This window comes from Alligator mississippiensis, chromosome 1, assembly GCF_030867095.1.
Source record: "Alligator mississippiensis isolate rAllMis1 chromosome 1, rAllMis1, whole genome shotgun sequence".
NCBI classification, from domain to species: Eukaryota; Metazoa; Chordata; order Crocodylia; family Alligatoridae; genus Alligator; species Alligator mississippiensis.
Window position 1 is genome coordinate 482539244 of NC_081824.1, and position 25120 is coordinate 482564363.

The window sequence follows — 25120 nt, forward strand, 5'->3', positions numbered from 1 at the left end:
TAAAATTCAGTCAATTGACTGGTCATATATTAGTCCAAACTTGTAAGAAAAAAAAAAAAAAAAAAGCAAAAGCAAATAGACTCCCCAAAAATCACAATAAGAACATTAATCAATATATGTCAAAAAGAAATAAATTACATTTCTTGCAACTAAACTACAAAAAATATAGGGTTGGGGGGGGTTGTTTGTTTTGCGGGGTGTAAATTTTCTACTATTTTTGAACAGTCAAAAATATGTGGTTAATTGACTGATCAATTAACAATATTGGATCGGCCAATTGACTGTTTTCCCAGCCCTACAGCAGATAAATTACTTAATGAATGTGTGCACGGAGATCCAGGCTGGAGGGCTATATGGCACAGAGCAAGGCAGACCAGCTACCTCCTTCCTCCAACACACGCTGTCCTTGTCTACCTGGGCCCAATTTTGGTGATTGATTTGGGCCTAAAAAGAGGCATAACCAGGAGCTCCAGAGATTTCAAGGCACCAGCTGGAGCACCAGCACACGGCAGTCAAGACACCCACTACAATGGTAAGAACCAAGCCCTAGGAGCTAGCTGAGTTTTCCCTGCTGCTTGAATGAAACACCGGTGAATGCAGAAAGAAGAGCAAGAACTGCTGAACACCTCCTGCTTCCTCTGTGATGCACTAAACCCCCCAGATCCATCTCAGCAATGCTGCTGCCTAACTCCTTATCCCCCTATTCCATCAATTATCATTTGGCTTTTCTTCCCTAGTGGCACCACCTTACATAGGACTTTGTTACATGTCATTTTGCCATCTGAAATGTTAAAGCATGTTATTAGAGTATAATCCTGCCCTCCAAAAATTTGCAAGTGGGTCTCTTCACCAGGAGCTGCTTTTTATAAGGGTGTTGCTGCTTAACCATGAGCCTAGAACAAGGGTCCACACTATAATTAGCCACATCAAGACCATCTGAAACCAAGCCTGCCACACACAGTTGCAAACACCCCATTAAGTATTATCTGCCCTAGGAACCAATTAAACACATCTTTGTTGCACATATCCCAATATTTCAAACTGGAGCAAGGGAAGTTTAAGTTATATATTAGGAAAAAATATTCTCTCTAGGAGGGTAGTAAAGCATTGGAACAGGCTCCCAGAGAGGTGGTGAGATCTATATCCTTTGATGTTTTTAAAACCAAGTTAGACAAAGCCCTGGCTAGGATGATCTGGTTGTGGCTGGTTGGCTGTAACCAGTAGAGACCACTCTTCTATCTGGTGGCAAATGCACCAAATGTAGGCAAGATTACTTAAAGCACATTAATGAATGTGTAGTAGGTCTGTGCGAATAGGGAACTATTCTATTCAGGTTCTGATTTGGCCTATTTGGATGCGAGTTAGTTGATTTGGAGCTCCGAATCAGTTTTCAGATTCAATTTGGATGAATCGTCTCCAAACTTTGTCTAGTCATTTGGGAAGGAGAGTAAATTGTGGCTGGAGGTCATAGATTCATAGATGTTAGGGTCAGAAGGGAGCTGAATAGATCATTGAGTCCGACCCTCTGCATAGGCAGGAAAGAGTGCTGGGTTTAGATAACCCCAACTAGATGCATTTCCAACCTCCTCTTGAAGACCCCCAGGGTAGGGGAGAGCACCACCTCCCTTGGGAGCCCGTTCCAGACCTTGGCCACTCGAACTGTGAAGAAGTTCTTCCTAATGTCCAATCTAAATCTGCTCTCTGCTAGCTTGTGGCCATTGTTTCTTGTAACCCCCGGGGGCGCCTTGGTGAATAATCCTCACCAATTCCCTTCTGTGCCCCCGTGATGAACTAAAAGGCAGCCACAAGGTCGCCTCTCAACCTTCTCTTGCGGAGGCTGAAAAGGTCCAGGTTCTCTAGCCTCTCATCGTAGGGCTTAGTCTGCAAACCCTTAACCATACGAGTGGCCCTTCTCTGGACCCTCTCCAGGTTACCCACATCCCTCTTGAAGTGCGGTGCCCAGAATTGCACGCAGTACTCCAACTGCGGTCTGACCAGCGCCAGATAGAGGGGAAGTATCACCTCCTTGGATCTGTTCGTCATGCATCTGCTGATGCACGATAAAGTGCCATTGACTTTTCTGATGGCTTCGTCACACTGCCGACTCATGTTCATCTTGGAGTCAACTAGGACTCCAAGATCCCTTTCCGCTTCCGTGCCACCCAGCAGGTCATTCCCTGGGCTGTAGGTGTGCTGGACATTTTTCCTCCCTAGGTGCAGCACTTTGCATTTCTCCTTGTTGAACTGCATCCTGTTGTTTTCTGCCCACTTGTCCAACCTGTCCAGGTCTGCTTGCAGCTGTTCCCTGCCCTCCGGCATGTCCACTCCTCTCCACAGCTTTGTGTCATCTGCAAACTTGGACAGAGTACACTTCACTCCCTCATCCAAGTCGCTGATGAATACATTGAACAGTATTGGTCCAAGGACCGAGCCCTGCGGGACCCCACTGCCCACACCCTTCCAGGTCGAGACCGACCCATCCACCACGACTCTCTGGGTGTGACCTTCTAGTCAATTCGCCACCCACCGTCCTGTGTAGCCATCCAAGTAACAACCTCTTAACTTGTTAACCAGTATGGGGTGGAATACCGTATTGAAGGCCTTCCTGAAGTCTAAATATACGACATCCACCCCTACTCCTGTGTCCAGGCATTTCCTAACCTGGTCATAAAAGGAGACTAGATTAGTCAGGCACGATCTGCCTGCTATGAACCCGTGCTGGTTTCCCCTCAGCATAATTTGTCCTGCAGGGCTCTCGCAAATGTGAGCCTTGATAATTTTTTCAAAGATTTTGCCAAGGATAGAGGTGAGACTGACTGGCCTATAATTGCCCAGGTCCTCCTTCCTCCCCTTCTTGAAAATGGGGACCACATTGGCCCTTTTCCAGTCCTCCGGGACTTGGCCCGTGCGCCACGAGCGTTCGAATATTCCCGCCAGCGGCTCTGCAATGATGTCAGCCACTGCCTTCAGCACCCTCGGATGGAGCTCATCTGGGCCTGCCAACTTAAAGTCATCCAGTTTTTCCAAGTGACTCTGCACCATCTCAGGATCTATGCATGGCAGTCTGGCGCCTTGCTGCTGCCTCTCTACAACCCCAGTGAGAGACTTGTCGTGCCCCTCGCTTAGGAACACTGAGGCAAAGAACTCGTTGAGGAGTTCAGCCTTGTCCCCCCTGTCCGTCACCAATTGCTTCTGCCAATTTAGCAGGGGTCCTATTCCTCCCTGGGCCTTCCTTTTACTCCCTGTATATCTAAAAAACAATTTCTTGTTGTCTTTTACTTGGGTTGCCATCCTCAGCTCCATGGTAGCATTGGCCTGTCTAACTGCCTCCCTACAAGCGCAAGCAGAGGAGGTATATTTGTCTTTGGTGATCTTTCCCTGTTTCCACTTTTTATGTGCTCCCCTTTTGGCCCGTAGGCTGCCCTGGATTTCTCTGGTCAGCCAGGGAAGCCTCCTGCCCCCTTTCCCTCTTTTTCCTCGCATCAGGATCGTCTCCCTTTGTGCCCGAAGGATCGTTTCCTTAAGGCACAGCCACCCTTCTTGGGCTCCCATCACTTCAAAACTCCTACTCTGCAGCGCATCCTTGACTAATCGCCTGAGTTCATTGAGATCAGCTTTCCTAAAGTCTAGCACTTTCACCCTACTAGTTACCTTACCCACTCGACGTCTTATGAAGAATTCTATTATTTAGTGATCACTGTCCCCCAAGTGACCACCGATCTGTAGGTCCTCTACCATATCATCCCCCACTGCCCATACCAGATCTAGTAAGGCATTCTCCCTAGTGGGACCGTGTACCTTCTGTGTCAGGTGGAGGTCCTGTACACAGGTTAGAAACCTATGTGAAGAGTGGGACTTTGCCGTCTGTGTCTCCCAGCAGATGTCTGGGTAGTTTAGGTCACCCATGACTACCGCCTCTTTAGCTTTTATGGTCTAAGAGAGCTGCCTCAGGAGCCCCGTCATGTGATGCTGGCCACATCACTGTGAGCCTAACACACACATGGCTGCATGGGCCTGGCATTGACCAACTTCATGGTACACTCGTGGTTTGTCTGATTTCAGGTTCTGTGTTGGGAAATAATGTTGGGCATAGCATTGCTGTTTGTGCCAATTAGCTACAGGAACTGATGAGCCTTAGCCACACTAGCCCAAGGGGCCAGGCTAGGCCTTTGACCAACTTAATCATGCACTCACAGTTCTCCTGATTTCAGGTTATGATGTCATTTTTTTTCCTCCTCTCCAAGGAGAGGCATGATTTAATGCAACACTGATAGGTATTATGGGGTGAAATGAGACAGAAATAAGAAAGGGGAAAATAGAAGTACCACTGACTTTGAAAGTCAATAAAATGTTCCATAAACAATAAATCTCAGCTGGCCAAGGGAAATGGACAAAAGACAATGATACAATACTGGCATCATATCGATAGGATGAGGATTGCAAAAAATCCACAGCCCTTGCCTGACTGCTTCTGCTAAAATGAAGGGCAAAACTCCTCTTAATTTACGTGGGTGAAAAGCTGATTAATCTCTGAATGCTTTGATATGTCTAACAGTGTTTGATTGACAATGGGTCTTTGTCACCTTTAGTTCCTGTGACTGTGTGTAAGTCAGTGTCCTGAGAATGAAGAATCAAGTTCCAAGAAAGGAACTTGATTCTCTCTTCAGTGATTCACTTCCTCTCATGTTACCTGCTAATTGACTTGGTGCTTACAGGTTCTGGGACGCTTCTTCCCACGGAAAGAAAGACCTTTCAGCCCAGGCTGGAGATGAACAGCCTGTCATGTCAATTCTGAATGCCAGTACTCTCTCACACCCTGCTGCCTTCCTCTTGGTTGGGATCCCGGGCCTGGAGGCCACCCAGTTCTGGATTGCCTTCCCTTTCTGCATTATGTATGCCATTGCTGTGGTGGGAAACATCATCGTCTTCTTCATTATAAAGACAGAACCATGTTTGCATGAGCCCATGTACCTTTTCCTGGCCATGCTGGCTATCAACGATGTGGTCCTGTCCACCTCTACCCTGCCCAAAATGCTGGGTGTCTTGTGGCTGGACTCCAGAGAAATTGGTTTCCACGCCTGCCTCACTCAGATGTTCTTTGTCCATGCCTTCTCATCGGTGGAATCGGGCATTCTCATGGCCATGGCGCTGGACCGCTACATTGCTATATGCTACCCTCTCCGGCACTCCAGCATCCTCTCCATCCCCATGACCAAGACAATAGGCAGCCTCGTGCTGACACGTGGGATCCTCTTGATAAGCCCCTTCTGCATCCTCGCCAGCCGGCTTCCCTTCTGCGGGCACCGCCTTATCTCCCACTCGTACTGCGAGCACATGGCCGTGGTAAAGCTGGTGTGTGGGAATGTCAGAGCGAACATCATATATGGCCTATTTGTGGCTTTCATGGTGGTGGGCTTTGATGTGCTTGTGATCTCTGTGTCCTATGCCATGATCTTGCGGACAGTCATGAGGCTCCCATCCACCGAGGCCCGTCTCAAAGCCGTCAGCACCTGTGCTTCCCACACCTGTGTCATCCTAGCGTTCTACGTCCCAGCCCTCTTCACCTTCCTCACCCACCGATTTGGCCACCACATCCCACACCACCTTCACATCATGGTGGCTAATCTCTATCTCCTGGTACCCCCCATGCTGAACCCCATTGTGTATGGGATAAGAACCAGGCAGATCCAGGGCCGGGTGATCCGTCTGTTGCATCTGAGAGGGATTTGAGCCAGGCTGGAGGGTCTTGCAGATGGGGTGCTGACGTCTGTAGTCACCGCAGTGTCTGCGTGCCACTGTTGTGTTCTCTGTTTCAGGAGAAACTCCTTGTCTATGTATGGAATTCCCCCGGGCCATTGTACAACGGAGCTCTTTAAAACTGTTCTTTCCAATTTAAAAGTGACCATTTGATGGGTCAAACCATAGGTCCACATGGCCCAGTGCATTTCCCATCTAGCCCAGTGGCAGATTATGGCTGCTGAAGAGAGGCCAAACAAGGCATAGCCAGAGCTTTCCACTCTATGCCTCGCTCCCATTGCAGAGGTTTAGGGCAATTGTATTCAGAGGCTGCACCCTATGGGATTTAGTACCTGGAACTGTTCTAATCAGTGAGTGGCGATGCATAGGGGATGCACGGGGTGCACGTGCACCTCCTGAGATCATCGGTGCACCCCCTGACTGGCTGCAGGGGTTTCCCTGGGCAGCAAGATACTCCACGGGGAGGATCCTCCTGCCCCTGGGCAGTGAGATTGGCTGCAGGGGTACCTTCCCCACCCCCCCAGTCAGCAGGACTGTTAGCACTGGGGTCACGATCCCCCCCTGACTAAAATGGCACCAGTCGCCCATGTAATCAGATGTTGAATTGGGCCATCCAATCAGCCTCCACAACTTCCTGTGGCTGTGATATGTAGCCTGCTGAAACAGAAACAGCTGGATGAATTCAAAAGGGAGCCAGATTTATTCCTGGCTACAACTGGCCCAACCACTCAGCTTGGCTGCAGAAAAGGACCTTTAAAAGAAACAAAGGGGGAAAGCCAGGCCTACCTTCTAGGTCTGAGCTACAGGCAGTCTGGGTCACACAGCTCCCCTGGGAGAAGGTTACAATCCTCAATCCCAGCCCAAAACTTGCAGGATTAAGCTGCAAATTCCTTCTCCCTCAGAGGAGACTTCACTCTTTAGCAGCCCCGCAGTGTCTCCTTCTCCCCAAACCAGTGTATCTCCCCTTATATCCCTCCATATGACACCATCTTGGCTTTGTCCAGTCAGGGAGTCCCATGCTCCAGTCTCTCTCTTAACCAATCTGTCTGAAAAGCCAATTGGGCCAGATGATTTTACATATCTTCGCAGATCGAAGGCCCTAGCCTTCCATGTGCAGAGCATCACAGTACACATGGCCAGTACAACAGGGGCCATCTTGTCCACATGACCAGGATACATGTTGTCTCTTTAGCAACAGGCTAGAGCAAATAAAGGAAAGAAAAGATAAATACAAAATAAAAATGCCCAAGAAACAAAGGCACACACACTGCCCTAAACAGCACAAGTGTGTGGGGGTGTTACATTTGTATTCAGAGGCTGCACCCCTGTCTATCGTATTCAATACCTGGAACTGGTTTCATTGCCTGCTGAACTGGGCCACTCTATCAATGCTAATTTGTGCACCCTGGTTACTTTGCAGCACAGTGATTGGACATGATTTCTTGTCATTTTCACCAGCTGGCATATGCGAGGTTTCATGTATATACTCACCTTTCTCAACACATTAAATCACCAAAGGAATCCATGAGACTACTTGGTGTGGACTGCTCATCAAGCAGGAAGAGGGGGTGGGTACCCTATATAGTTGCAGGTATTAATTGTTCCTAGAGGTCCCAAGCATGCTGGACTCTGTCCAAATACATAAAGGAGTCAGTGTCTGCATAGAGAGCTTCGTGTCCAAGCATGACCACCCAAGGGAAGGAAGAAGGCCATTTTGCTATCTGCACTTTAAAGGCTCACTCTGATGAGGCCAGGCCTCTTGCCCAAATCACACAGAGAGTCTGTGGCAGAGGCAGAAATTGAATCCTGAAGTACTGAGTTCTGTTCCCTGAGACCAGGGGGAGTGTTTTAACCAGAATTTGATACAGTCATTCCAGATTCACACCAAGGAAATGACAACAAATTCAACCCAATAGCATTTTAAGACCCATATCTATCGCCTTGTCAAGAATCACTTAGGGTCATCTGCATGTTGCCCTAGAATGATGTAGCAAGGCACTATATCACCATATGGCATGCCATGGTGATGTAGTGATCTCATAGGTCTACACGTGATCGCTAGCTATATCACTGCAGTGGCGTGGTCCCTGCTTCTAGTGCACCGCTACTGCAGCGAAGCAGGGATGTCTTCCTGTGCGCTGCAAGTACAGCACAGTATGGATGATTACCAAGATGTATTTTAGTATTCCAAAAGAAAGTACTAAAATACGGTGCAGTAACAAAATCACTATACGGCAACATTTAGACATGCCCTTAGGGTAGCAATAGTTGGTCAGAGTGTGTATTAGAGCTAGGTCTATGACAGAGAGTTAAGACATCTACCTTACAGATCTGTTTCAGCCCAGGATTTTGGTTCAGTCCATTCTAACATACATAGACCAAGAAAAGAAATGTAGATCTAATCTTCCCCAAGATGGGGAATTGGGTTTATTTGTAACTTTGCTACTTTGGGTTTATTTCTCATATCTAAAACAACACCCAGTAATGACTACCCAGACAACAACCAGTAACAACTACAACTATATGGCTAGATACACAGGTATATAGCCATAGATATACAAACACATGCACACACTAGGGGAGATGATAAAACCTACCAAGCAGTCTTTAACTTTAAAAGGGAGACTACACCAAAATGAGGAAGCTAGTTAGACAGGAGTTAAAGGGAGGTAAGGAACTGGCAAGCAGCATGGAAATGGCTTAAGATCACCATATTGGAGACACAGAGGAAATGCACACCTCAGATTAAAAAAAATGGAAAATGGATCTTAAAAAAAATCCAGTATTGTTTAATGGTAGACTTGCAGAAGCAATGAGCAGAAACCTTTTGAAAAGTGTAGGTCCAAGCCTAATCAGGAGGAGAAGCGTAAACACTAGCAAATCCAATGTAAGACTAAGACAAGAGAGAATTTGAGGAGAAACTTGCTAGACGCACAAAAGATATTGAAAAATATGTCCGTAAGTCCATTAGAAGCATAAATGGAAAATTTAAAACTCTCCAGTGGGCGACCATGGTCACCCAGAACAGATCATGGAACATATAATGACTTGGTGTCCGATCCACATGTATGTACAGTTCTGGGCCCCACACCTCAAAAAAGAGATAGAAGAACTAGAGAAGGCCCAGAGAAGGGCAACAAAGATGATCAGTAGCAGGGTGGGACTCCCATGTGAGAAGAGGCTAACGAATCCATGCCTGGTCAGTTGATAAAAGAGATGATTGAGAGGGGACATGAGAAGGGTTTACAAACTAGAAACAAGGAAACTTTGGGTAGATATTAGGAAAAAGTTTTCTCACTAGAAAGGTGTTGTTGTTGTTCATCCTCAAATTTGAAGATGACCATGACATCACTGGTTGGTTTAGTTTCTGTGAACATGTGAGTGGCTGCTCAGGCCAATTCGTGCTTTCAACTGTCTATGGCAAACTGAGCAAAAGATGCCACCTTCGGGTGCTTGATCTCCAGAAGATGTGCTTCTTTTGCAAGATTTACACTGTTTGTGCTTCTGCTCTGCTGCAGCAGTTTTCCCCCACTCATATCTAGTAAATCTAGTAAGGATGAGGCTTTACCAGCTGAGCAAGATCTTCCCCAGACTTTGAGCCAGTGTTGAAACATTTCAAGAATGACTTGAGTGAGTCCTTGAAGCATTTCTTCTGGCCTTCCTGAGAGTGCTTTCCTTCCTTTATCTCACCAAAAAATATTTTTGGCAGTTGCTCACCTGACATCCTGGTGACATGGCCTGCCTCTCTCACCTGTGATTTCATCAACAGAGTGTGGATGCTTGAAATGCCTGCCCACGTAAGAACCTCAGTGTCTGGGACTTTGTCTTGCCATCTTATCCTCATCAGTTTCCTCAGCCAGCCCTTTTGAAAGTGGTTCAGCTTCATTGTTTGGCATCTGTACACTGTCCAGGTTTTGCATGCATACATCCATTGGAAACACAATGGCTTTGGAGACCTTCAGTTTTCTTTGTTGTTTGATGCCCCTGTGCTCCTGCACATTTGTATGAAGTCTGCCGAAAGCCACACTTGCCTTATCAATTCTAGCATTGGTTTCATCATCAATGGGCATGTCTACAAGTACATTTAAATGCGACTAAATTTAATGTGCATTAAGCTAATGCACATTCAGTGATTTTTGGCAGATGTCTAGACATGCAATGACTTGGCAATAATATTAGTCCCATATCCCTGCAGTCCTGCCATGTGCCCCTGTGGTGACCAGGAGCAGCTCCAGTCTCTGGCCACATGGCTGCCAGCACCTGGCATCCGTGAGGGAAACTCTGATCCCTGGCCAGGCCCTTCCCTGCCCAGGAGCCATGTGCCAATTGCAGGGACAGCATGCAGCAGCTCCCTCCTTACCCCTGCCTCTGCCCCTGCCAGTGATGGCCAGTGACCCACGCTCCTGCTGGCCATGGTGCTGGCTCTGGTGACCCTGGCAGGCCCCATCCCTTCCCACATCCCAGGACAACCATGAACTTGCCAGTGGGGGCTAGGGTACTGGCTTTGGGAAGCCCTGCCCAACCCCCTCCTCCTGCATTCCCCACTCCAGCCTCTCAGCCTTCTGCCCACACCCCTCCAACCCCCTGCCAAGTCCCGTCTCTGCTCTCTGAATATGCATGTGGGTGAAACAAAAAAAAATTTATTACCCTCACAACATCCATCCCCATCCCTTCCCCCTTCCCTCTTCCCCCTCAGCAAAAAGAACAACTCCACCCTTCTCCCCTCAACCAATAAAGCCCTCTACCACCCTTTCTACCCACCAACTGGGTAGCAGTTGTTAATTAAAAAAAACAAAAACACCCCTGCTTACAAGGGGAAAACTATTTAGAATATTTTGGATCTTCAAACCCAGAGTGGGAGTTGGGGGGAGGCTTAGGGGGCAAGGCTGCCCAGCACCCCAGCCTCTGGATGTCCCTTGGATCTGGACTCACGCCAGCCCCCTAGTGGCAAGGCGGACCCGGCACTAAAGTTAGTGCCTGGTTGCATCTAGATGTGCGTTCATGACCATTAAGTAATAGTGCTTAAATTTGATACCTACATTTGCAGGTATCAAATTTAGGCATGATTAGCCTAAGTTAATATGCATTAAGGGCACTCATATGTAGATGTACATCAATAATGTGCATTGGCTTAGGCTAATGTGCATTAACACATCTCATGTAGACATGCCTGATGCGAACTGCACGTGACAGTGTACTGCTGAGATAGGTGAACTTGTCCATTGCTTGAAGGGTTTGGCCATTCGGTGTGACAGTAGTCTCTATGTAAGGCTTTCCTGGTACAGGCTGGTGCATCATTGCTGTCTTCTTAGTGTTGATTGTGAGACAAAGGTTTCACTACCTAAAGAGAAATGATTCATACTTTGTTGCATGTCAGACTCAGATTTGGCATTCAGGGAACAGTCATTAATAAACAGAAGATCACAAACATTCACTTCCTCTAACTTCGTCTTCACCTGTAGTCACCTCAAACTGAAGAGTTTACCATCATTCCATAACTGATGTCAGTCCCAGTGTCACAGTCACAAAAGACATCTGTAAGCATGGCACAGAAGATCATACTGATGAGGGTTGGGGCCAACACAAAGCCCTGCTGACTTCATTGGTGACTGGGAGTGGTTCAGATGCCTCACGAGGCATCATCCACAATGTGGATGAGCATGCCATCGTGGACTTGCTGAATCACTGAGATTAATTTCTCTGGGCAATCAAATTTTACCATGATCTTCCAAAGGCCCTTTTTTCAGGTCAATGAAAGTCATGTACAGGTTGAAGTTCTGAAGATGGCAAGCAAGGATTCTACTGGCTATTGACAGCAAAGAGATGCCCTGATGGTTGTCGCAGGATTGCCTATTGCCTTTCCACTTTTACAAGTGGACGATGGATGCATCCTTGTATTGTTTTCATCAAACCAATCTTGATGATTATTTGTGGTGGAACTGAAGTTATTGCATGCAGCCAAATAGACAGAGTCTCTGAAGGATGCCCATTTTTTTCAATGTTATTGGAGTTTACATCAATTGTTCCTAGCTGGCTGCTAGTAACAATTGCTACTAATTGTTACTAGGGGAGATGACCCCAAAATAAAAGTAAGGGCAAGGCTAGACTGTTAACCAGAGCAGACAACTACTAGGAGAGTAGTAAAGCCCTGGAACAAGTTACCCAGAGAGGTGGTGGAATCTCCATCCCTGGAGGTTTGGAAGACCTGTCTAGAGAAAGCCTTGGCTGAGATGATATAGTGGGACTGGTCCTGCTCTGAGAAGGGGGTTGGACTAGATGTGACCTCTGAGGTCCCTTCCAACCCTCATGTCCTATGAGCCTACTAAATGGTAAAGAGAAAGTCAGTAGAGATTTATGATTGACTCTATCACAAGACAATAACTAGGGGTCAGAGAATGAAGCTAGTAGGTAATACATTTCAAAATATCAACAGGAAGTTTGTTTTCACCCAGCATGTCATGCAATGGTGGAAGTTGTTGCCATCAGATGTGGTGGGAGCTGACAGTTTAGACAGATTAACAAGGGACTGGACACATCCTTGGAGGAAAGGGGCATCGGTACCTATTGAGCACAGGAGTGAGGGGTAGAGCCTCTGAATCAGAACCTCTTCAACCTTAAATGCTGATGGCTGCAAGGAAAGAGGGAACAGTGGGAAAAAAAACCCTGGTCACACCCTGTTCACTCTCCTTTTCAACATCTGCTCCCTGCCACTTGGTGACATAGGATCCTGGGCAAGACAGACCTATGGTCTGACCCAGTGTACCATGTTGGGGTCTCAGGGGTGTCCATGATGCCCCTTGGTGCCTCTACAGCCATGCCTTGTCTCGTCTGCCATGCCTTGATGTTATTTATAACAGATAGAGAGGGTGCTTACAGGCCTTCGCTAGACCTCAGTCCCACTGGACCCCACTAGTCCCTGCCTGTATCCAGGCTCCTTGCTGGGTTTATTGGTCCTTAGGCACTCACTGGGCCTCACTCTAATGCACTGTGCCTGGCAGGGCACTCAGAGCCTTAGGAGCTAATTGTGGCTCAAAATCCTCCCCTTTACCATACCCCGTGCCTCACAGGTGTTACTGCAATGTTATTTCCTGTGTGGGTCTTCAGCCACCTCTGCCTCTGCCACTTTAATCTTGCTAGGCCTCCTAGCCTGGGCCCACTGAATTGTACCTGGCTTTGAGGGTCTAGCTCTGTTTGTCCCTTCCAACACTGGACCCCTGGGCCCTGTATACTGGCCCCAGGCCCCTCTGTCTCTCTCTCTGCCCACTCTGGGCTCAATAATTGCTTCAGTCTGCCCCTGGCCAGGCTCAAGGCAGTCAAGAGCCCCCCTGGGCACTAATGACACCTTCTTACCTCCCCTTGCAGCCTCATCTCAAACCTCTGGAATAGCAACAACATAACCTAAGTCCCTGGGCTATAACATAATAATATCAAAGTAACATCTTCCTGTCCCTTCAAGAGGGCAAACCTTTGCCCCTAGTCAAGTGTGCCTCCTAGCCTCGCAAGTTCCCTAAGTCTCCCTGTTTCTGTAGGAAGAAAAACAGTCAGCCCAGCATCCCTGGGTGGCTCCCCTTCCAGCGCCATTTGCTCACAGGGCCCTGTCTACACCTGATCAGCTGACCGGTTGCAGATGTCTGCTGACAGCCTCATTTTGCCCTGTTGTCCTGGCAGATGGCACCTACTGCACCCTGCCTGCCCTGCAGTGCTCCCTGGATGGACTGCCTTTATCTTAAAGTAACAGAGAGCCTGGGGCTCCCTGTTACACCCAGTAAAATGCAGTTTACTATGCATATATGTAAAGGCTGACACATGGTTTTATCCTCCTTGTCTCTAAGCACAATGAGGTGTGGGATATTGGCTCCCCAGCTTTGACCTGAACTCTGCAATTCCACACACACCATGTTTGGAGGACAAGGGTTAATGATCAATCTTGATTCTCTGGTTCTTGGTCTTTCACTTTTTCAAAATGAATGTAGCTCTCAGGGGCTTTTCTGGCTCATCACAGGGCTCAAAGTTATTTGCAGTTTAACAACATCACCATTAGCTAAGAGTCCCAGCTGAATATGTGCCAGACAGGAGGCATCTTCAGAGGCCTGGTATAAATATCTCTGTGTTGTCGTTGTAGATTGTATGCAACACATATAAAGGGTGTTCACCTTTTTTTTTTCCTGTGGGGTGAGAGAATGAGATGCACTGGGACAAGATTCAGGTAAAGTTGTGTCTGTCTGTCCATATGTCTGTCTGTCTATACTGAAGTATTTAACTATATTCTTCATGTAGCCAGTAACACAATACTAAAGATACCTTGGTTAGTCTGGTTATTCCAGGGGCAATAAAGACATTTCTGAAGACAGAATTTGCTATATGTTCTGCTCACAGAGTGACCAAGGCAGGAGACAGGTTAGAATCACAGAATCATAGAAAATGAGAGTTGAGAGGGACCTCAGGAGGTCACATCTAGTCCAGCCCGCTGCTCAAAGCAGGACTGGCCCCAACTACATCATCCCAGCCAAGGCTTTGTCCAGCTGCGGCTTAAACACCTGCAAGAATGGAGCTTCCACCACCCCTCTGGGGAGCCTGTTCCAGCGCTTCACCACCCTCCTCCTGAGAAAGTTTTTCCTAATATCCAACCTAAACCTACCTTGCTGCAACTGGAGCCCATTGCTCCTTGTTCTGTTGCCTGCCCCCACTGAGAATAGTCCAGCTCCATCCCCTTTGCAACCCCCCCTCCAGGACGTTGAAGGCTGCTATCAAATCCCACCTCAGTCTTCTCTTCTCCAGACTTTATCAGCCCAGTTCCCTCAGCCTCTCCTCACCAGTCCTGTCTCCCAGCCTCACAACCATTTTTGTTGCCCTTCACTGAACTCTCTCCAGTGTGTCCACATCCTTTCTATAATGGGGAGCCCACAACTGGACAGAGGACTCCAGATGTGGCCTCACCAGTGCCAAAAGAAGGGAAGAATCACTGTCTTCCATCTGCTGACAACACTCCTACCAATGAAAATATCTGGACCATCCCTGGTCTCCAAAAGCCGAAGAATATGTATTCCAATTTCTATGTAGCTAACCACAAATAAGGCAGGCCAAAAAAGAATTTGAGGAACATCTAAAAAAAAGATGCAAAATTTAATAATAAAAACTTTAAAAAATACATCAGAAGCAGGAAGCCAGCCACAGAATTGGTGGAAGCGTGAGAGGGCCAGTCTCAGTGTTTCATCTTGTTCAAATAGTGTTTCTTCCCTGGGCTTTATTGATAACAGGCTTTATTGGAGTAATATCATTTGGGCAAGTTGTAGAAACAACTATCCACTTATATCTAGCATGATGTCATCTGGGTAAAGGAAATATGTAACAGAAGCGAAGCAATTCTGCTCTTTCTTTACACTGACATCATTCTTATGTCACTCCATCCATCCCAGGGTTGAATTTCTGTCTTGTTTTTTTCTTAATTTGAAGTTGGTATCTCAGTAGTGTGCAGGATTAATAATTATTTCCTTCTTTGGGTCAGATCTGGGCTGGAACTTGCAGTGTCAGCAGGTACAGGTAGCTGCAACTCATCACAGGTGTTTTTTCACCCTTTGAACATCTTGTTCACCAAAAATGCTATTTTGGAGAGACTTCAACTGTTCACAAATCCCAGGTCAAATTTGACAAGCAGCCTCACACCTAAAAAGAAGGAAAAGAAATAGAGAAAAGGATTTTTTTTTTTTTGGTCATTTTAGAAAGAACACATTTGAATATGTCATTTCCAAACCTCTTTATTTTAAAAACCTTGACAAAATTGAATACAAGGGGTTTAAGAACCTGAAAACAGAATGCTGCCTTTGATACCAAATCATTATGTTCATTTCCCTCCTCTCATTTCAACAGTGTTCATTTTGTGTTGCCCAAATCTAACCTACTGGTACTCCTCTCTCCCCCAGAATTTTTCAGTGAACCAAAACGTCTCTTCTCACAGATCTCATTGTAACCTGACTGGATGTCTCTGGGCCTAAGTTGGCAGTAGTATGAATATGATGTAGCATGCATCAGTGCTTATAGCAGTGCAACTGCAGCAACCCAAGGCTCAGGGCATGCTGTAAAGCTTATGTTAGATTCTGATAGATACTCCAGAAAGTTTATTTTGGCTGAATTCTTGTCAGCATCACAGACTCATTGAAAAGTTGGGCTGCAAAAGACTTCTGTCAACATCACAGACTCGTTGAAAAGTTGGGCTACAAAAGACCTTTAGAGATTCTCTAGTCCAGCCCCCTGTCAGAAGCAGGGCATTCCTATCCAAAGCATCCTGTACAAATGTAGTGCATAACTTATTATGTAAATGGGAAAATGGTGGCCAACACCTTGGTATGAAATTTGTTAAAATGTGCTGAAGAGATCCCAAGCAGAGGGCCACAGCTCCCACTTCAGAGGAAAGCAAAAACCTCCAGTCCATCCCAATCTGAGCATAGGGTAAATTTCCTTCTTGACCCCAGATATGGTGATCAGTCTGGCCCTTTAGCCACGAACCTCCAGTTTTAAATCTGAGCAGGAGCATTGGCACTGGTTTCATGTTAGATTGATATAGTACACTGCAGTAGCATATGTGGACCATGAGAGAGTCCCTGTTCCCAAATGTCCCATGATCAGAGAACTCTGCTGGGCAATTTAGGTTCAAATTCAAGGAAAGACATGAACTTGGTTCTCCCGCATTCAATCTGAGTCCTTTGATTTCCCTCTATAGGTTGCGGGGAACTGAGCTGACCATAGCTCTTAGTGAGATTCCTATAGCAGGGAAGCAACATTATTTGGACTTGCTGAGGTACTGCAGCTGGCAGCAAGGGTTATACCCTCTTGGGTATCCTGCCCAAAAGTGATGGTAAATGTGTATTCTTCCTCAAGAATATCCAGGGTGTTGGCCTGCCTCTGAAAAAGGTGTCCACTGACTGAGAAAGCTCATAGGGACAGCTGAACCATAGCAATGAATTAATATAAATAATAGTTACTACAAAGAACCCCGATGTACCCCACGTGTGGCTCCACTGGCTTGGATGGGTTTGTGTCAGATATGAAAATGCCCCTTGGGTTTTCGTCTGAAACAATATGACAAAGCCTTTACTTGGAGGCATTTTTCACTTCCTATCAATGACTGTATCATTGCTTTTTACAGCAGGTGAAAGAACAGGATCTTCCCCCAAGCATCATGTCTTCTTCCAACGATTCTCTCCACACTACCCCTGTCTTCCTTCTAACGGGCTTTCCTGGGCTAGAAAATGCCCATGTTTGGATTTCTATCCCAATATGTTCCATGTACCTCACCGCTATTGTGGGGAACTGCACAATCCTCTTTGTCATCAAGACAGAGAAGAGTCTCCATGAGCCCATGTACTATTTTCTTTCTATGCTGGCCCTCTCTGACTTGGGCCTGTCCTCCACTACTTTGCCAACCATGCTGAGTGTGCTTTGGTTCAACTACCGACCCATCCACTTCAACGCGTGCCTCATCCAGATGTACTTCATCCATACCTTCTCCATCCTTGAGTCTGCTGTACTCCTGGCCATGGCTTTTGACCGTGTCATTGCCATCCGGAGCCCCCTGAGGTACGTGTCCATCCTAACCAACTCCATGATTGTCAAGATTGGGTTGGGATTGAGTGTACGAGCGGTGCTGCTTGTGTTGCCAGCCTCTTTTCTCCTTAAGAGACTGCAGTATGGCAGAGTGAATGTGCTCTCGTATTCCTTCTGCCTGCACCAGGATATCATCAAGGTGGCACAGTCAGACAGAAGGGTCAGCAGCATTTATGGCTTGCTCGTTGTTCTCTCCTCCATGGCACTGGACTCACTGTTGCTTGTCCTGTCTTACATTGTGATCCTGAAGACAGTCCTGAGCATAGCATCCAAGGAAGAGCGGTTCAAAACCCTGAACACCTGTATCTCCCATATCTGTGCAGTCTTAATATTTTACATCCCAATGATTGGACTCTCCATGATCCATAGGTTTGGGAAACAGGCATCTCCCATTGTTCATATCCTCATGGCTAATGTCTACCTGTTGGTCCCGCCATTGATGAATCCCATCATATATAGTGTGAAAACCAAAAAGATTCGTGCACAGATCCTCAGAAAGCTTTGCAGCAACAGGAGTCTGCTGGAAGTTCATGCTCCATAACCTCATTAGAATTAACGACTCTGGCTCTGATCTCACATTAGGGTCAATACAGAGTAATACTGAAGACCCATGAGAATGGGATCCAAAGACTCCCATTCACTCAGTTTTGGGCACCACACTTCAAGAGGGAAGAGGATTAGACATCAGGAAGAACTTCTTTATGGTAAAGGTTACCAGAATCTGGAATGGGCTTCCAAGGGAGGTGGTGCTCTTCCCTACCTTGAAGGTCTTTAAGAGGAGACTGGACAAGCACCTGGATGGGGTCATATGATCTACTAAGGTCCCTTCTGAACCTAAAAATCTATGTAATCTATTTAATCTATGACTTAGAGCTCCCACAAGATGGAAGGGCTTGGCTGACCTTACCCGAGCTGAGGAATTCAACTGTACATGATAAGCCTGGAAGGGACTAGCATTTACATTGAGTATGACCTACATAACATAGAGAAAGATCCTATTTGTTATAAACAAGGACATCAGTATAAGACTTTTAATTGTGTTAACACTTTTCCGGACACTCTTGTTCTGTTGGCCATTGTATAAAGATGTTCATTAAGGAACTGTGCACAGCACACTTTTCTTTAAGGAATAATTTAAATTCAAACCCTTCCATCAAGTTTAAAATACAAAGAAGGGGAACTGTTTAACAGGTTGCCACAAACAGCAGTCAGCAGCTTAGGATGCAATAACTACAGCTATTTGACAGGGGAAGGCAACCAGGGGAGGAACCATTTTGGGTGTATGCAACTGTGGTTCACAAGATGAGTGAGCAAAGAGAAGTTTAGGTTGACTATCAGGAAAATAATTTCAGAGGTAGGGGATATTGGAGAGTGGCAAGCACTGGAACAGGTTACTGAGAGAAATTATGGACTCTCCATCCTTGGAAGTTTTCAAATCCAGCTTAGACAGATACTTGACTGGGATGGTTTAGTCAGAAAGGATCCTGCTTTTAGCAGGGGCTGGACTAGATGACCTAATGAGGTCCCTTGTAGCCCTACTTTGATAGAATCATAGAAGAATAGGGTTAGAAGGGAACTCAGGAGGTCCCATTTAGTCCAACCTTCTACTCAAAGCAGGACCAGCCCCATATACAACTGGAGCCTATTGCTCCTTGTTCTGTCATCTGCCTCCACTGAGAACAGTCCTACAGGGAGTTGAAGGCTGCTGTTAAATCCTGCTTCAGTCTTATTCATAGATTCATAGATTCATAGATGTTAGTGTCGGAAGGGACATCAATAGATCATCGAGTCTGACCCCCTGCATAAGCAGGAAAGAGTGCTGGGTCTAGATGACCCCAGCTAGATTCTCATCTAACCTCCTCTTGAAGACCCCCAGGGTAGGGGAGAGCACCACCTCCCTTGGGAGCCCGTTCCACACCTTGGCCACTCGAACTGTGAAGAAGTTCTTCCTAATGTCCAATCTAAATCTGCTCTCTGCTAGCTTGTGGCCATTATTTCTTGTAACCCCCGGGGGCGCCTTGGTGAATAAATACTCACCAATTCCCTTCTGTGCCCCCGTGATGAACTTATAGGCAGCCACAAGGTCGCCTCTCAACCTTCTCTTGCGGAGGCTGAAAAGATCCAGTTTCTCTAGTCTCTCCTCATAGGGCTTGGTCTGCAGGCCCTTGACCATACGAGTTGCCCTTCTCTGGACCCTCTCCAGGTTATCCGCATCCTTCTTGAAGTGTGGCGCCCAGAATTGCACGCAGTACTCCAACTGCGGTCTGACCAGCGCCCGATAGAGGGGAAGTATCACCTCCTTGGACCTATTCGTCATGCATCTGCTGATGCACGATAACGTGCCATTGGCTTTTCTGATGGCTTCGTCACACTGCCGGCTCATGTTCATCTTGGGGTCCACTAGGACTCCCAGATCCCTTTCCACCTCTGTGCCACCCAGCAGGTCATTCCCTAGGCTGTAGGTGTGCTGGACATTTTTCCTCCCTAGGTGCAGCACTTTGCATTTCTCCTTGTTGAACTGCATAGAAGTGGTTCAGAAGAGACCTTGTAGATCATCAGGTCTGACCCCCTGCCCTGGACAGGCGAGAAAGCCAGGCTCAAATGACCCCAGCCAGGTAGACATCCAGCTTCCTCTTAAAGACCCCAGGATAGGAGCGAGCACAACTTCCCTTGGAAGTTGGTTCCAGATCCTAGCCGCCCTGACTGTGAAGTAGTGCCTTCTGATATCTACTCTAAACCTACTCTCTAACAACTTGTGGCCATTATTCCTTGTTACCCTGGGAGGTGCTAGGGGGAGCAAGGTGTCTCCCAATCCCTGCTGGTCCCCCCTAGTGAGTTTATAGGTGGTCACCAGGTCCCCCCTCAGCCTTCTCTTGTGAAGGTTCTGTAGCCTCTCCTCATAGGGTCTGCCCTACTGTCCCCAGATCATGCGGGTGGCCTCCTCTGGACCCTCTCCATGCTGTCCGCATCCCTCTTGAAGTGGGGTGCCCAGAACTGGATGCAGTAGTCCAATTGTGGCTTGACCAGTGTTGCCTAGAGGGGGAGGATCACCTCCTTGGACCTGCTTGAGATGCATCTGTGGATGCAGGACAAGGTAAGGTTAGCCCTACTGACTGTGACCTCGCATTGCTGGCCCATGTTCATCTTGGAGTCAATAATGACTCCAAGATCTCTTTCTTCCACCATGCTCTTGAGAAGGGAGTTTCCCAGCTTATAAGTGTGTTGCTGGTTCCCACTGCCCAAGTGCAGCACCCTGCACTTGTCAGTATTGAAGCCCATCCTATTTTCATTAGCTCACCCCTGTAACCTGTCCAGGTCCTGCTGTAATCAATCCTTCCCTACTAGCGTGCCCACTTCACCCCTAATCTTGGTATCATCAGAAAATTTAAACAGGCTACTTTTCACCCCATCGTCCAAATCACTAATAAAGAAATTGAACAGTGCAGGCCCAAGGACCGAGCCCCTGGGAGACTCCACTACCCACACCCCTCTAGGTCAAATATGACCCGTCCAACACTACCCTCTGAGTATGTCCCTTCAGCCAATTGGTGACCCATCTGACTGTGTAGGCATCAATGCCACAGTCACCTAGTTTTTTAATGAGGATTGGGTGGTCGACAGTGTCAAAGGCCTTGCTGAAGTCCAGAAAGACTACTTCCACGGCAACACCTGCATCCAATGCTTTTGTGACCTGATCGTAAAAGGCAATCAGGTTGGTCTGATATGACCTGCCCCTAATGAAACCATTTTGGTTGCCCATGAGCATCATCCCCGATGCCGGCAGATCACAGATGTGCTCCTTGATCTTCTCAAAGAGTTTCCTCAGGATTGAGGTAAGACTGATGGGCCTATAGTTGCCCGGGTCCTCCCTCATCCCTTTTTTAAAGATGGGGACTACATTGTCTATATTCCAATCATCTGGAACCTGGCCTGAGCACCACGAGCATTTGTAAAGCCATGCCAAGGGCCCACCAATAACCCCTGCTAGCTCCCTCAACACCCTGGGTTGGAGAGCATCTGGACCTGCTATTTGAACATGTCCAGCCCCTCCAAAAGCACTCTAACCTGGTCCTCCTCAACCTAGGTCTGGAGGCATTCCCCTCGAGTCCGTCTTGAATCCCAGTGGGGGAGTCCTGGTCCCTGCACAAGAAAATGGAGGTGAAGAATTTGTTAAAGAGGTCTGCCTTCTCCTCTGGTGCAACCACCAGATTGCCCAGTGTATCTTTCAGGGGCCCCACATTTCCCGGTGCCTTCTTCCTCCTCCCTATATATTTGAAAAAGGACTTTTTATTATCTTTGATTCTTTATGCTAGCCCTAGCTTGGTATCTGCCTTAGCTTTTCTAACAGCCCCCCTACAGACCCAAGTGGTGAAGGCATACTCCTCTTTGATGATAGCCCCTCCCTTCCACCATGTGTATGCCTCCTTTTTAGCAATCAGACATTCACGAATGGCCTTGGTCTTCTCTACTTCAGATGAAATGAGCCCAGTTCCCTCAGCCTCCCCTCACAAGTCATGTCCCCCAGACCTCGAACCATGTCCATTGACCTCCACTGGACTCTCTTCAACTTGTCCACATCCTTTCTGTAGTGGGGGATCCACAGCTAGGCACAGGACTCCAGATGTGACCTCACCATCATTGAATAGAGGGGAAGAATAACTTCCCTCGATCTTCTCGCAATGCCCCTACCAATGCATCCCAGGATGCTGTTAGGCAAGTAGGGCACACTGTTGGATCCTATGAAGCTTACTGCCCACGGTCACCCCCCACCTGTACCAGTGCATGGAATTGCTCCATTCTTAGTGCAGGACTTTGCACTTCTCCTTGTTGAACCTCATTAAATTTCTTTTGACCCAACCCTTTCTGAATCCTAGCTCTACCTTCCAGCATATCTACTACTCTTCTCAGCTTGGTGTCATCTGCAAACTTTCCTATGATCCTGTATACAAAACCACTGACCAAAGGAAGAGATGGCATTCATCCAATCAGAGAATCATAGCTTTGAAAGGGTCATCAAGGGTGATTTGCATCAGTGCAGGAATGCTGTTCCTATTCAATGAAACATATAAGTTCATTGGCAACCATTCTGGAGTACCCTGGGGCAACTTGGAGTGTGTTGGACAACATGATAAAATCTCTCATTGCCATCTAGAGGAAGGGCACTTAATACTATGGGCCAGAACATGATTCTTGTGCTCTGAGAGACATGAGAGAGACCATTAAGACTCCGGTGTCCAGTGTGGATCAGGGGTTTCCAGCCTGGTCCTGTGATTCTGCCACTGTTTGTAAGAGAGAAGGACAAGAGGCCACAATGACGGGGTTGTGCCATTATCTCTGCACAGCTATGGTGATGCAAAGCAGCAATAACATACAGGCTGATTCTTTTCATGGAGAGCAGGGATCATGGGTCAAAGCTAACTCCACAAGGATTGATCCATACAAGAGCAATATGATATCCATTTGGGGAGTGCACCGAGGTTGAGCAGGTCACTGGTCAGATTCACAGCTTATATGAACTGCACGTGTCCATGGCAGTCAGACGGATTGCTAATTGGCTGAAGGGTCATACTCAGAGGGTGGTGGTGGACGGGTCATATTTGACCGGGGGGGAAGTGGGCAGCGGAGTCCCCCAGGGCTCGGTTCTTGGGCCTGGGCTGTTCAATTTCTTTATCAGCGATTTGGACGATGGGGTGAAAAGCAGCCTGTTTAAATTTGCTGATGATAACAAAATTTGGGGTGAGGTGGGCACGTTAGCAGGGAGGGAAAGATTGCAGCAAGACCTGGATAGGTTGCAGGGGTGGGCTAACAAAAACAGGATGTGTTTCAATACTGACAAGTGCAGGGTGCTGTGCTTGGGCAGTAGCAACACACGTATGAAATGTGAAACTCCCTTCTTGAGAACACAGAGGCACAAAGGGATCTTGGAGTCATTATTGACTCCAAGATGAACATGGGCCGACAATGCGAGGTCACAGTCGGCAGGGCCAACTGGACCCTGTCATGCATCCACAGGTGCATCTCAAGTAGAGCCAAGGAGGTGATCCTCCCCCTCTATACGACACTGGTCAGGCCGCAGGTGGAGTACTGTGTCCAGTTCTGGGCACCACACTTCAGGAGGGATGTGGACAACATTGAGAGGGTCCAGAGCAGGGCCACCCGTGTGATCCGGGGACAGCAGGGCAGACCCTACAACGAGAGGCTACAGGACCTGAACCTGTTCAGCCTTCACAAGAGAAGGCTGAGGGGGGACCTGGTGACCTTCTATAAACTCACTAGGGGGAGCCAGAAGGGTTTGGGAGGGACCTTATTTCCCCTAGCGCCCCCCAAGATAACAAGGAATAACGGCCACAAGTTGTTGGAGAGTAGGTTTAGATTAGACAGCTGTAGGAACTACTTCACTGTCAGGGCAGCTAGGATCTGGAATCAACTTCCAAGGGAAGTGGTGCTGGCTCCGACCCTGGGGGTCTTTAAGAAGCGGCTCAATGCCTACCTGGCTGGGGTCACTTGAGCCCAGTTTTCCTCCTGCCCAGGCAGGGGGTCGGACTTGAAGATCTACAAGGTCCCTTTCGACCCGACTTCTATGATTCTATGATTCTATGAAACTGCATCTGTGTATCCCAAATGCAAATATGACCCTGTATAGTCAATGGGGAGTGCTTAATGACTCCAAAGGGCTATTCAGAGCACCCACATGTGATTAGAGGTGCCAATGTGCAGCCAGACTTAAGCATCTCCATTCACTCAGGATCCAGAGCAAATAGTGCCACTTCTGCTACCTGACTGGTGGTGGTAATGTCACCTGCATTAACATAACAGCTTAGTTGGTAGAGTACTTGCCTGGTGGGTAGGAGACTTAGGTTCACTTCCTTCCTGAGCCCAAAGGGCTTCAGATCACATCTCCTAGGAGAGTGCCCAAATCACTAAGCTACAGCGTACTGTGAGAAATCTCACTCTCCATCTTTCCGCTTGCAACCGGACCACAAAGAATGCAAACATTGCCAAGGCAGAGACAAAACTACCTGGTAAGATCTGTGCAGCTACCCAACAGGAAGTACTAAGTTAAGTGTTATGTTCGAAGCCCTGCCTCTCTCCAGAAATGAGGGGCATAATATGCAACCTGACTTAGGCAGTGGCCAAATGGTTAGGGAATGCATCTAGGGGGGGCAGTCCTGGGTTGTTTTGTGTTCAATCTCCACCCAATGAGAAAGATATAAACAGTGTTGGGAGCAAGACTGCCCCTGGCAAAAAGAGAGCTCATCACTGAGTGACAAAGACTGGAGTGCTCTAGTGTGCACCCTCCATAGCCAAGGACATCAACACGAGTGTGCATTCAGCCCCCTCCTGATGGCGTCTACTCTTTTAGTGGAGACATAAAACAATCTCCATTCATTCAGGATCACGTGTGCCCCTTCTGCAAAGAAGGCTAACAGCATCCTGGGCTGCATGTGTAGGAGCGTTGCCAACAGATGGAGGACAGTGATTCTTCCCCTCTATTCAGCCCTGTGGAGGCCACATCTGGAGTCCTGTGTCCAGTTCCCCACCTCCCCCACTACAGAAAGGATGTAGACACATTGGAGAGAGTCCAGCGGAGGACAATGAAATTAGTTTGGGAGCTGGGGGCCATGACTTGTGAGGAGAGGCTGAGGGAACTGGGCTTATTTAGTTTGGAGAATAGAAGTCTGATGGGGGAGTTAATAGCAGCCTTCAACTCCCTGCAGAGTGGCTCAAAAGAGGATTGAGCTGGACTGGTCTCAGTGGTGGC

The 25120-nt window shown here is 47.5% G+C and overlaps 2 protein-coding genes across 2 annotated transcripts; both read left to right on the forward strand.

Annotated features, from left to right (window-relative positions):
- Window positions 1-4721: 4721 nt before the first annotated feature.
- On the forward strand, window positions 4722-6263 carry LOC132249057 (olfactory receptor 52R1-like). The gene has a single exon (XM_059723467.1). It carries the CDS (start codon window positions 4783-4785, stop codon window positions 5728-5730), a length of 948 nt encoding a protein of 315 aa, XP_059579450.1. The 5' UTR covers window positions 4722-4782; the 3' UTR covers window positions 5731-6263.
- Window positions 6264-16933: 10670 nt separating this feature from the next.
- LOC102564478 (olfactory receptor 51G2) lies at window positions 16934-17899 on the forward strand. Its single transcript, XM_006259092.2, has one exon. It carries the CDS (start codon window positions 16934-16936, stop codon window positions 17897-17899), a length of 966 nt encoding a protein of 321 aa, XP_006259154.1.
- The last annotated feature ends 7221 nt before the right edge of the window (window positions 17900-25120 follow it).